The sequence below is a fragment of the Notolabrus celidotus genome, chromosome 23 (assembly GCF_009762535.1).
Source record: "Notolabrus celidotus isolate fNotCel1 chromosome 23, fNotCel1.pri, whole genome shotgun sequence".
In the NCBI taxonomy this organism is placed as follows: domain Eukaryota; kingdom Metazoa; phylum Chordata; class Actinopteri; order Labriformes; family Labridae; genus Notolabrus; species Notolabrus celidotus.
Window position 1 is genome coordinate 20955705 of NC_048294.1, and position 13910 is coordinate 20969614.

At 40.7% G+C, this 13910-nt stretch overlaps 1 protein-coding gene across 3 annotated transcripts in view; it reads left to right on the forward strand.

Annotated features, from left to right (window-relative positions):
• Positions 1-12458, forward strand: part of ehbp1l1a (EH domain binding protein 1-like 1a) — a 42506-nt gene extending 30048 nt beyond the window's left edge. For all 3 annotated transcript variants that reach the window (XM_034677101.1, XM_034677099.1, XM_034677100.1), the window contains 11 exons: positions 1719-1824; positions 2024-2190; positions 2284-2332; positions 3359-3862; positions 3945-3996; positions 4144-4187; positions 4267-4378; positions 6057-6156; positions 6473-6546; positions 8816-8930; positions 9497-12458. In XM_034677101.1, the coding sequence (XP_034532992.1) occupies positions 1719-1824; positions 2024-2190; positions 2284-2332; positions 3359-3862; positions 3945-3996; positions 4144-4187; positions 4267-4378; positions 6057-6156; positions 6473-6546; positions 8816-8930; positions 9497-9590 (1417 nt within the window). In that variant the 3' untranslated portion in view covers positions 9591-12458. The remainder of the gene's footprint in view (positions 1-1718; positions 1825-2023; positions 2191-2283; positions 2333-3358; positions 3863-3944; positions 3997-4143; positions 4188-4266; positions 4379-6056; positions 6157-6472; positions 6547-8815; positions 8931-9496) is intronic.
• The last annotated feature ends 1452 nt before the right edge of the window (positions 12459-13910 follow it).

Consider the following 13910-nt stretch of genomic DNA (forward strand, 5'->3'; position numbering starts at 1 on the left):
TAAAAAATACTGTGCCTACTCCACCCACAGATGTCTTGCTTGCTCCGGAAACTCTGCAGAACATTGACCAACTAAATCAAACAGCAAGTGAAGTTATTCCTTCAGGACAGGCTGCAACCGAAGACCAAACCACCAGTGTGGTTGGGAGTGCATCTTTAAAGGCAGACACAGAAGTGGTAAGCTCACAGAACACAGAAGAGGCACCTTGTTCCCAAGAAAGTACCTTTGTCCAGCCCTTTTCCGAACTCCGTACTTCCTCAGAAACAAAAGCAATCGAGGACATCACCAACCCACCAGAATCAGAGATATTTCCTGCTGAGCAAACTACGTATCTCTCCATCATCAAGAAGATACGTCTCCCACAACGTGGCAGGAGATTACCTTCACGGAAGCCTCAGAAAGCTTACTCTGAAAAGGAGTCAGAAACACCAGAAGAAGAAGACAAGAAGCAGTCAATTACAAATGGTGATACGCCTGTCGATAAGCTGAACATCAAATCTTCTCCAAAACCTGAAGATGCATCAGAGACAGCTGAGCCAGAGGAGAACAAAGACGCAACCCTTCGTGTCCCGAAGCCTCGTGTTCGAAAATGTCTCAGTGGTTCTTTCCCAGATGACTTTACACCCAAAAAGATCATATCACCACTTTCTTCAACACCCCTGAGTGATGAAACGTCTACATCTCCTGAAGAGGCGCCTCCAGTGAAAATGAGAAACAAAAAAAACATTCAGATGAGTGGGCAAGTCAAAGAGGGGAAACCAGAATCATCAAGCCTGCCTGTTCCAAAACCCAGAGTAAAGAAACGTCTGAGCGGCTCATTCCCAGACGATGCTTCCGTTTCTGGTTCGCCACCTTCCTCCTTAGCAACTGGCAATGTTTTCCACGAACCAGTCCAACAGAATGAACAGTCGGGGTTGCTTGTGCCTTTACCTCGGACAAAGAAACGCCTCAGTGCGACTTACTCAGATGGCACTCCACCTGTGGACAGTTTCTTCCCCCCAGAAATGGAAGCATCTCAGAATGCCAAAGAGGAAACATGTATCATGACCACAGAAACAAAGGACGGATCAACATCTCTGGACTCGAGTGTGATCTCTGTTGGTGATTATGTCCAAGGAGAAGATGACGCCGCGTCAGAGGTAGAGCGGGAAGTCCTAGCAGCAATGAGGGAAGAAGATTTTCCACATGATTCTGCAGAAGATGGGACAAAGGTGATGGATGAAATAATGGAAGGCTGGACCTTCACAGATAAACCTGTTGTTACAGCAGACCTTGAAAAGGCTGTGGAGGTGATCTCTGAGCAGCCAGACATGGAGAAAGTCCTGGGAGCAGAGGTTGACAGGTCCTTAGCTTCCACTGTTGCATCCTCTCCGGATGACTGGCTGCATGTGGAGGACGATAAAGATGGCGAGCAGACGGAAACAGACTCAAAGAAGGAGACGATGGAGGAAGAGCTGGACTTTGGCTTTGTTTCAGTAGATGTAGCTGCTGGTTGTGTAGAGGAACAACAAAGGTAAGGTTAGCCAGATCACAGTAAGGTGTGAGGGTGTGTTCATAACTGTGATAGAGTGTGTTTACATCATCATACCTCTACAAAATAAAAGTCCCATCTCATTGTAGTTCTAACTTTTTACCTACGTGTGATTTCGATATACGGTGTTCCTGAAGAAGCTGTTTTGATGAAGTTCTGGGATTCAGCTCGTGTTTCTGTCTTTCAGGAAAGGAGAGAGTCCAGACGAGACTTCAGGGAAACCTGGAGGCCTCCATCGAACTGAACCAACAACTCCTCAGAAGAAACCTGCGGATGGAGCTGCTTCTTCTGAGGTACGTTAAATGCACCATCACTGTTTTGGTGGTCCATCGTCATCGAGGTTGGTGCATTGTGTGCCGCTGTGGGTGGGGCTTAACGCCTGCTTTTACGCCCATGGAGCTCAGCAGAGTGGAGAAGAGACCATGAGTGTTTAACAGCTTCACTTTTTGTGCGATCGTTCCTCAATATGATTATCCTTTGTGCTTTCCACAGAGCTCCTCACCGAGTCCGAGCTTGGTGACGTCCAGTCACTCTCTGCTGCAGTGGTGTCAGGAGGTCACACAAGGTCACAAGGGAGTGAGGATCACCAACTTTAGCACCTCCTGGAGGAACGGCTACGCCTTCTGTGCCATCTTACATCACTTCTACCCTGAGATGATGTGAGACAGTTTGACTAAGATAAAAATGTGACCATGATGCTCTTCATGCTGACCCTCCTTCATGATTTTTTGTCTTCATTTTTCTATGTACAGTAACTATGACATGCTGGACCCGTACGACATCAAGACTAACAACAGAAAGGTAAAAAATGAAGTAATCCTTTTGGGGGCAAAATATTGTTTTACATGGTTTTGTCTTCAGTCTGCCTCTGTGAAACTGGCTGTAGTGAGTGCACCTACGTTTTTGCAGGCACATAGTCCCAACTTGAGTCCACCCACTTACTAGCTGGTCTTGCACTGACAGGCACAGTGGTGACCACAAGTTGCATGTTCAAAAAGACGAGCTAGACCACTGTTTATAGAATCTTCCACTAACCCTCCATCAAGGTTTTGTTGTTCGAAGCCTCGACTTGATTCCTGTGTGTTTAAACTTGAGCCCTATTTTTAGATACTCGGGGGTTTAAATGACTTGACTGAGCCAGCAGGGAGGAACAACACGGTGTGTGCATGTCTCAGTGTGTGTGTATTTGATGCTCTCATGCTTCTGAAACACAACGTGAAATCACACACTGTTGCAGGATCAATGTAAAGGGCAAATGCCTGGGAGGACACAACCTGAGCCTGCAAGGGACAAAAACAGGAACTTTTAGGAACACACTTTGACTCATCAGGGATTATGTTGCAGACACAGAACAGGGGGTACTCGCCTAGTCTAGCCATGGGATCCAGCAGCAGCTCCTCAATGAGAATCACAACCTAGATACCTAAAACTTGTCATTTGATGGTGCGTAACCTCCAGCATTAGGATGCAGTACCACCACCCACTGTGCCAGAGTATGGAATAACTTCTAACTTACAAGCACACAGCGTCATAGAACATGCAGGTCCTTCAAAATAAATGCCCAGCAGCAACCTTTTCTTCAGACAACCTCCTTAGACCTTCTGAAAATGGCTTTAAGACTCATTTTTAGGTCCCAGTTGAGAACCGTGACATGAAAGTTCTAAAACTTTTTATACCTCAGTTATTTAGACCACAGGACACGTAAAAATAAACCCAAGGATTAGAAATACTGTAACTTCCATTTTAATCCCTAAAGATGAATGACTTTAATGTAAACATATTTGATATGTTTGTTCATAAATCTTTCTCTGATCTCTCTTTTTTCAGGCCTTTGATGGTTTTGCTGAACTCGGTATATCCCGTCTCATCGAGCCTTCAGACATGGTCATGCTGGCCGTGCCTGACCGCCTCATCGTGATGACCTACCTCAACCAGATCCGCACACATTTTACGGGCCAGGAGCTCAGTGTGCTGCACATCGACAAAGACAGCAGCGAGTCCAGCTACGCTGTCGCAGGGGACCGGGAGACCCCCGAGGACCCCGAGGCCACAGTCCGTTACTGCACCCAGAGGCTGCAGGAGGAGGGGATTAGTCTGGAGACTAACGGGACGGCTGGCGCTTCAGAGGAGAGCAAACCCGGCACTGACGTTGTTCCTCCTCCCAGAACCAAACGCCTACAGGGCGGCGGAGCAGGGGGGACTCCGGTGGCACCGCCAAGGACTCATTTCCTGTCCAAGTCAGGTTTCTCTCATGTCAAAGATGCTGATCTGGTGAAGAAGAGGAGGTCACAGCGAAGAAGTGGATCACTAGATGAAGGAGAGATATCCATGGTATGATCCTTTATTCATTTTTCTTTATTAGCCGGTGCCTTCACCTTCGGTCTCTGATATTTGAGCATGTTTTTATCTGCAGGTCGTAGCAGGGACAGAAGAGGGTGGCAGTCCTCGAAGGAAGTCAGAGACAGGTGAGTCTTTCACCAAACAGTTACAACTGTTATCCTCCCTGCCAACACTTGGATCCAGCTTGTTTGTTTGTTTCAGTTTTATTTTAGAGTAAGGAAGATTTTTTCCTGTTGAAAATCTTTGTAAAAGTGTCTTTATCCGTCTGACAGAGGGAACAGAGGCTGTGGCTGAGGAGGGTCGACCTGAAGGCCAGGTCAGTCATCCCTCATGTGTTTAACATCAGGTCTGATTATCTGGATTTGTGTTTGACTGAGTGAATGTTGTGTTTCCAGGATGCCAGCCAGTACGTGCTGAACCAGATGGAAGCTCTGGAGTCTGAACAAAACCACGTTGATAACAGAGCCGGTGTGGTGGAGAGGAAGCTCCGACAGCTGCTGGAAACAGGTGACTCATTCAGAGTCTGATGGAGGAAGCAGAGGCCTCTGGAGCAACCTGACACATGTTCTGGTCGTGCTCTTACACCTCAATCAATCAATCACTTTTTATTTCTAAAACGCCAAATCCCAACAAGTGTTATCTGAAGACTCTTTACAAACAGAGCAGGTGTATACCATACTCTGTGTTCTATTATTAACAAAGACCCAACATCAAGACAGGATAAGATCCAGTCCCTTCTTACAGACAGGACTCAGTCTGATCTCATCTTAGTCCACCATGAACAGAGCACTTTGCAGCATTTAGCAAATTACAGTGGCAAGGACAAACTTCCTTTAACAGGCAGAAACCTCCAGCAGGACCAGACTCATGTTAGACACACATCTGCTGAGACCGTGCTGGAGAGAGGGATAGAGGGAGATGAAGAGTGAGAGAGATGATAGTGGTGAGACGGATAGTAGTAGTTGTAGCAGCTGGAATCTGGCACGTCCACAGCAGCAGGCCGTCTACGGCAGAGATCCAGAGGAACCTACGAGACAAGGGAGCTCAGGGACTCCAGAAAGGTCTATGGTTAGTGACTTTAATGGGACAGGGAGAGTTAAAGTGAGTGACAGGCAGAGAGAGGGGAGAGAGGGAAAGACAGGATCCCAGTGTGTCAGTTCCCCCGGCAGTCTAAGCCTATAGCAGCATAACTAAGAGCTGGTCCAAGCCTGATCCAGCTCTAACTATAAGCTTTATCAAAAAGGAAAGTTTGAAGCCTACTCTTAAAAGTAGAGAGGATGTCTGCCTCTTGGACCCTGACTGGTAGATGATTCCAAAGGAGAGGTGTCTGATAACTGAAGGTTAGGTACGATGAGCAGGCCTGCATGTTGGGAGTGTAGTGTTCTAGAGGGGTAATAAGGCACTATGAGCTCTTCAAGATATGAAGGTGTCTGACCATTAAAAGCTTTGTAGGTCAGAAGAAGGATTTTAAATTCTAGTATAAATGCTTCCACAGTCCCCTCTGGCAGGCGCTACAGATCACTGTGCGCCAAAACAACCCGCCATAAGAACAGTTTCTTCCCCCAGGCTGTCACTCTGATGAACACTAAACCATAACAGTGTCATACCTGTCAGATAAATACTCTCTGTAAATATACATGTAGATACACAATGCAACAATTCTCAAGCAGAATTCCATATTTCTTTTTTTGTATTATTTAACTACTATTTTATAATGTAAAACTACCTCTGCAACTCACCACTGCACTTTATCATATTATTTTAGCCTGTACATATTAGTTATGCCTATTTGTTGTTTCTTTGTATTTATAGCTAAGGTTATTGTTATTATATTTTTATTTTATTTTTTATTGTAGTTCTTATTCTTATTCCTATTCTTATGCCTTGTACAAAGAGAGCACAGTTTACTAAAGTCAAATTCCTTGTGTGTTCAAGCATACTTGGCGAATAAAGCTGATTCTGATAAAGCTGATTCTGAGCGGGAGGTCTTCTTTTGATTAGATATATTTAGGGACTCATTCGTAATTTGACTTTTACTTTTAGAGGGTTAGAGGATCGTGCAGTAAGAAGTTCTATCAGCGCTGACAGTCCGTCATAAAGCTTGTACACATCATATATTTGTTACTGTGAAAGAAACAGACTTGTACCCGCAGCAGACTCACACTGATGTGATTTCATGTTGCAGGCAGTGATAAGGTGGAGGAGGAGCGTCTAATCCAGGAGTGGTTCATGCTGGTCAACAAGAAGAACGCTTTAATCCGGAGGCAGGACCATCTGCAGCTGCTGTGAGACCACAACACGCGCACACACAAACTGTTCACCTTTACAGATTTATTATTTTATTTTGTGTACGTTAGCTTTAAATAAAGAGAGTCTGTGATCTTTTGAGAAATCCCTGTGCAGGATCTCTAAGAGAAGAGAGTCAAGAAACTAAATTTGGACTCATTTCTGACTCTGATGAAGCAGTTTGACAAAAACAAAATGAGTTCATGGTCGGCTGCTTCTCCCAGCTGCACCTCCTCTTTCTTAAAGAACTGTGAAATACTATAAATCTCCTGCCGCAGACTCAGATTTAATGCGTCTCTCTGCTGTGACTGACAGGCTGGAGGAGCAGGACCTGGAGAGAAGATTTGAGCTTTTGAACAAAGAGCTGAGGGACATGATGGCGATTGATGGTAAGACTTTATTTCTAAATATAAACTGCAGAACAACTCTCTGTAACACAGTCAAACACAGACTCCCTCAAACTCTCACAGTGTGTTTATGACCTCCTTTCTAAGTGCCGGGGATTCAAATCCTTCATGTGAACCTGCAGAAACATTACACCCATGAGTCGGTCTGCAGAGGAAGAGTGCAACACACACCCACTGACATTAATAGACGTGGTTTAGAAACTAAAATGATTACGTTTCCTGTCACAACACTTAAATTTAACAACAGAAACAGCTCTATAAAGTTATTATTCTGCATGCAAATATCATGTAACAGCTAAAAATCTGAGGTTAGAGGAAACCAGATCCCCAAAGCAGGAACTAAAACACCCAAAAGAAGAAGAACTTTGACCCACACGTCTAAAAGTTTATAGCCTGTTTTAATAAACTGCAGCATATCTGCTTTCACATGAGTAACATCAGCTCTCACTTTTAAAACATACAAATCATCTTTTAGGATGAGGTATGAAACAACTGAACGATCAAATATAATATATGTTCCTGAGATTTATTGCTCATACACAATTTAACTTCTTTAACTGCATATAAAAAATAGTTGTGTATTATTTTTTTCACGTCATTTATTGCACATACAGTATTCCTAAAACTGTAATTTTGCATATCAGTTAGTGCACAAGAAACACTTTTACATCTATAAATGCCCGTACAATTCTGCATACCTTCTACTGAACATGAAAAATGTGCATCAGTTTCAACATTAAAATTGTCACACTTTTTTTTTGCCCATTAAATTTTCCTTTTTTCAGTGCACATCAGAAATTGTGCACAAAAATAGTGCACATAAAAAGTTTGCTATTTTATTTTTGCACATGAGAATTTCTATTTTGTGTTGCAAATGAAAAATCTGCACTTCTTTATTCCACAAGGGGATTTTTGAACCTCATTTATCGAACATTAAAACTCTGCACGGTGCTCATTATTTACGTAAAATCTATTATTGCACATTGAAACATTTTACACATCAGTCAATGCACATGAGAAATGTTTACATCTATTAATGCACACAAAGTGTCTTTATATTTTTTATTGTACATTAAATTGTGTGCACCACTTTTTACATACAAATGTTCACATTGCTGCACATGAGACATTTTGCACTTCAGTTATTGCACATAACAACGTGCACTTTTTTTGGAACTTGAATTGTTTGCATTTTATTGCCCATGAGACATTTTTGCACACAAATTATGCACCTAAAAATATTGTTCTTTTATTATTGATATTGATTGAAAATGATTTATTATTATCATTTTGAACGTCATTTATTGAACATGTTCATCATTTACATTAATAATTTTTACACATCTATTATTGCACATTTACATTTCTTGTGAAACCATTATTGCATATAATAGTTTTTCACATTTATTTTTGCATTTGTAAATTATGCATAGGCATACCTTTTTATTTTATATTTTATTTTATTTTTTATTTGTAATTTTCGTGATTGACAAATGTGCAAAAGGACAGTTAACAAAGTTATACACAACACATAACACAGAACAACGGAAAAACTAATAGAAAGTATACTGGTAGAGAGTTGAAAGCATTTCAACAAAGTTCAGATGACTACTGTCGAGTTAATAATAATAATAATAATAACAATAAAAATAATAATAATAATAATAATAATATATAATAATAATAATATGATAGTAGCAATTGGAAAGTTTTCATTTCAAAACTGAGGGGGTAAGAGAAGGAACAAGTAAAAAAATAACTAAAATAAATAAATTGATTACTTAATTAATTGATTGATGCATATGCTTACCATTGCACATGAAAAATGTCTTCCTTTCCGCCTGAATGTCAAAAACATCTACACACCCCTTTTTTTAACCCTCTTCAATCCGTCATTATTAAATCCATGTTTGCTAGGTTTCTGTTTTCCTCCTCTCTGCCTCCCTTCGCTCAGTTACAGTTCATCTTGTTATCTTGTTGTTGTTTGTTGATCAGTGAACATAAACAAAGCTTTCAGAGCTCTTAGGTCTTGACTGAGGGAAGAGCCTTCTAGATTAAGCAGAATACTACAAACAGGAGTTCTTCTTTTCAGATAACTCAGGATGAGTGGGCTGCAGGACGGTTCAGTGTGTGCTGATGTTGCTGTTTAACTGCATGAAATAAATAATTAAGAGGAATGATTTCACATTTTCTGATCTTTGCTTCACCTCCTCACTCACGTCTCTCTCTCTCTTCTGTCTCTGTGTGTCAGAGTGGCAGAAGACTCAGGCTCATAAAGTCAGAGAGCAGCTGCTGCTGCAGGAGCTGGTGTCACTGGTGAACCAGAGAGACGAACTGGTGCACAACATCGACGCCAAGGAGAGAGGGTGAGATGAAACTCATGAGCTCTACTTCTTCAACTGACTTTCCTTTTCTCCACTAGGTGGCAGTATAACGTCACAGTTTCTGCAGCTGGAGTCTTCATGCATGCCTGAAGTGTGAGAGTGTGTCAAAATGAAAATATGAAACACATTTCTCTTATAAGTGTTGATAAAAGATCAAGATTATATTGTTTCATGGCCTTCATTTTCTTTTATGGATTCACTTTAGTGAGAACAGTTTTTGAAACAGTTTTTTTCATGATCTCTGATTTCCCTGGTTATTGTTTTGACTTGAGGAAGCTTTCAAGTGAGTTTTACAACAGTGAAACCTTTTCTAATTATTCCCACACCCACTGAATGCATCGTTCCTCTGCCTGTGCCACCATTTCTTGCCTATTTGGCCCCTAAGAGACACACAACCCATGCTGTATTTGTAGAGATAAAATGATGAAGATGAGTTCTCATGTTCTCTGTTTACACACATGTGACTCCTCTCTCCTCTCTCCTCTCTCCTCTCTCCTCTCTCCTCTCTCCTCTCTCCTCTCTCCTCTCTCCTCTCTCCTTGTACTCAGAGCTCTGGAGGAAGACGAGCGTCTGGAGCGAGGTCTCGAGCAGCGCAGGAGAAAGTATGCCAAACAGCAGAAAGAGAAGTGTCTGATGCAGTGAGCCAAATAAACCTGCAGCCACGACAATCTGCCTCAAACATCCTGTGGAGGAGGAGGGACGATCTTTCCTCTGCTGTGAGATTTATGTGCATGGACCATCAACACTCCTGAGGAGGAGAGGAGATGCTGCAGCAGCACCAGGTGGATGTGCTTTTCTAGAGATGACATCACTCCAGTCAGAATCTGAACTCAGCGGGATCAGCAGATCCTCAGAGAGAGCGTCTTTATTTGAACTGGTTGCTTTGCAGTTTGTGTGTTTTACAGAGACTTTGTTACTGAGTGTGAATGATCAGAGTGTCAAAGAGGAAGTGAGAGGCTGAAGGTGTTTGGTACAAATCAAGCGAGGTCAAGAGATCATGTTTAGTCTCTCAGGCTAAATGATGAAGAGGTACATTAAGTTTTAGAGTTGCTCCTGTAGGATTCTTCATCCTGCAGCAGGTCAACAGGCTGCAACATAATCCTTCATAGGTCAAAGTGAGTCCTCTAACAGTTTTTGTTTTTGTCCCTGACAGGCTCAGGTTGTTACTTTAAGATTCAGACAGTGTTACAGAGAGAGAGCTTTATGAGGAAGAGGAGGAAACAGCTGTTACATCTCTCTACACACACACCAAACTACAACGAGAGAAACAGATATTCTTACTGCAGGAGTTGCTGCTCCACCTCTACCTCTCTACCTAAACTCCACTCAAACTTTATTTTCGTTCATCAGGATATCTCGTTTAGAGCTGAACAAAACAGCGTTTCTCAAAGAGAAGGTGCCAAGTGGTGCAAAAGAAAGTAGGGTGATAAAACGACAGACAACAAAATGAAAAAAAAAACAACAACATGAAGACAGACGAGAACAGGGCTGACTATGTGGATTAAACTAAACATTGGTCAAGAAGTAAAATAAAGAGATTAAACATTATACTAATCTTTATTTATTTATATAGCACTTTTCAAAACAGGGTTACAAAGTGCTTCACAAATAGCAAAGAAACTAAAAGACAATAAAAGAGAAATGTGAGGAAGACAATGACTAAACGTTTAAGAGATAAAAACAAAAAGATTAGGAAAGGAAGATTAAAAGGTTAAGACTGCAAAGAGATAAAACAATGTTGGAGGACTAAAAACAACAAAAGATTAAAGGAGAGAGACATTTAATGACCGTGCACAGTTGTTGATATTCTGCTTAGATATGATATACGTATGAGTAAGATCCAGATATTCTTCTTTTACTTATAAAGTTTGCACATAGCTTCATTTTTCATTTATGATTTCGTAGAAGTTCCTCCAGAACTTTTTTTTTTAACTGTTGGAGAATGTTTTCTCCAGTTCTGAGCCTCACAGAGCTGAACCTGTTTCACCGACAACTGCCACTTATGCTTTCTTATCTTATTTGGAATATTATTGTGCTTTAATAGAAGTTTTTTGTTGTAAAAAAAACTACAGAAAAATACATTTTACTGATGAGATGATAATCACAAGAAGTATACAATTTTTTATTATTAAACTATTTTTCCAATATTCAATAATCCTGACTGACAATATTAAAGAAAGGACCCTGCAGAGAGAGAGCTCTTACATCACTCTACGCACACACCGGAAGACACTGAGGGAAGCTACCCCTATTTTTGGTTATTATTTATTACAAAGATATTTAATTTGATCCTAAACAAACTTTTAAATCACTTAAGTCACAATATGAACAAACACCTGAGCCTGTCAGAGACAAAAACAAGACCTTTTAGTGGATGTACTCACCTTGTTTTAACTCAGCCGTTACAGCCTGAGTCACTGATACAGTTTGACTCGGATCGACTCTGTGAAATTCAAACCTTTTTGTATCATATATCATTACAGAATAATTCTACAATGAGGCCCAAACGTTCCTCTAAAGTTACAAACATGTCATGATGGTAATGTTTACATTTCTCAAGTGCTGGGTGAAAATACCCAACCGTTTCTTTTTGACCATTCAGCTTCAAAATACAGAAATCATCCTTTAAGTCTCTGCAGTTGATGTTGAACAGCGACTAACGTAGCTTCACCTTGATGTGAAACTCAACTTTTTGAACATGCAATTCATCACCAAAGATGCCTTACTTATCAACAACTGCAGAGAGAGCAAAGTCTGTCCGCCCCGTCCTGCACAGATTTACTTCACCTGCTGCGTAAATGTCCGTTTCATTACGTTTTCCCGCTCTTGTGTTTTCTCTGCCTCTTTTTATTGCAGAGATGAAAGTTTGAATCCTCAGAGATGAGAGAGAGGGGAACGTGATGTGGTCTGATTCTGGTTGTTTGTGATGTTGAAATGTTTACGTTGGAGCAGAGCAGATGAAGATATGAACAGGATACAAAGTCGAGGAGAGAAGCCATGCAGCAACTTTTTACTAACTTATAGCATTTATTTAAAGTTTGACTTAGTTTAATATTTATTGATAAAGCAGCCTCACAGATACGTCCACTTATACTGTGTTGACGTAGAAGCAGGAACATTTCCTGTTATTGTGAATATTCAGACACCTTCGATAACTTCAGACATTAAAGACATTATGCAAATGAGACGAAGGGTGAATATGTGAACGTCCTGCATGATCAAATCTCCTTAGCCTTAATTAACCTCACAGGATGCTTCCTTCTCGTTTTTGCACTGACAGCTCTTCGTCTTCTCTTCAGATGATCTGTGACAGCATCATCTCTGAGAGGTTTTAGTTTTATGTGTGAGAGTTTGCAGTTATCTTGTGTTGCCATAAAAGCAGGATGTGTCGGTCTGTGAATGGGGTACAGTGTGTTCACAGGAGAACTCGTATCTGTGGTTTTTATGTCACGTTTATGTCGTTACGTTATTTGTAAAGTTTGAAAATGACTAAAGATTCGAATGCCATCAGACAGCGTGTGGAGTTTTCATTCACTGATTGTGTTTTCTGTCCTTAAACAACATGCATGGCAGCAACACAAAGTTTCACACATACAGTATGTTTAAGGTGTAATGGTTCCACCCTGCCCCCCCTATTCTGATACTATGTAATGGATTTTGATCTGGAATGATGTGAGGGTTTCTGCAACGACTCTGGAAAGGCTCTCTGAAGGCTGCTATCCCAAATCAACAACAATATAATAAAACATGAGAGGCACAATGTGTAAACACACACACACGCACGCACGCACACACACACACACACACACACACACACACACACACACACACACACACACACAGGCTCTGATATTTAACAGTGACCCTTGGAAGACTTGGTCCACGCCTCTGTGACATTTACATTAAAGGTGAAATGTTACAGGGGAGTAGAATATAAAGTATCACTCAGCGACAGCTCAGCTCTGCCTCGTGCTACAGTGTTGATATGATTTAAATGAAGGAGTTAGAGTGCCCTCTGCTGAAGAGCTACAAGATCACAAGATTTCTAAATTACCCAAAGCAGTATTTATGACAGAGGATTGGGGTCATGTAACATTTGTAATAATTTAAGAAAAACCTTATGAAACAACATTTCACTTTAAACTCCAGAAACTGATCTCACCAACATTTACAGAGTGTTGTTAACCCTCCTGTTATGTTGCAAGTAAAATTGACTCTTTTTAAAGTCTATTTTAGGCAATATATGCCTTCCAAACCAGCTAAATGCAGCTTAAAAATCTGGGCAGCATACAGAAGAGGTGTCTTGTGTTAATTTATCAAGATCACTTCATAAAAAGAAAAAAATTAAACATATGAAATAAATAAAATAAAAAGTCTTCATCATGTAAAACTATTGTATATATTTAGGTCTTTTCAATGTACATTAAAAAAAGTTTTAACATGAATTTTCATGAAAAACGAGTGAGTTATCCTCATTGAACCATGATCTGTGAGGATTGTAGAACACCAATGGACTAAATATTGATTTAAATGGTCATTAATGGACAGTGGTGAACAGTAACAGAGTAAATGTACTTGAGTACTGAACTTAAGTAAATTTTTTGAGTATCCAAGTATTATTTTTGGAGGATACTTATTACTTTTACTCCACTACATTCAGAAGACATTTATTGTACTTTTGACTCCACTACATTTATATCAATGCTCTAGTTACTCACTACTTTTGCTTTGAAGTCAGCTCATGAATTTCCTTCTCTTATCTGAATTTTCTGATCCCAAAGACAGTAAAATGTGTTTGTGTAGTTCTGTTTGTCTCAGTGGTTTAGTCATACCTGTATATCGTTCGTCTCCATGGTTGAACGTGTAGCAAACACAGAGCAAATTTCATTCAGTTCATGTAGAGGTGGTAATGATGGCAATAATTCTCCACCTGAGCACCCATGTCCATGTTTTCAGTCCGTG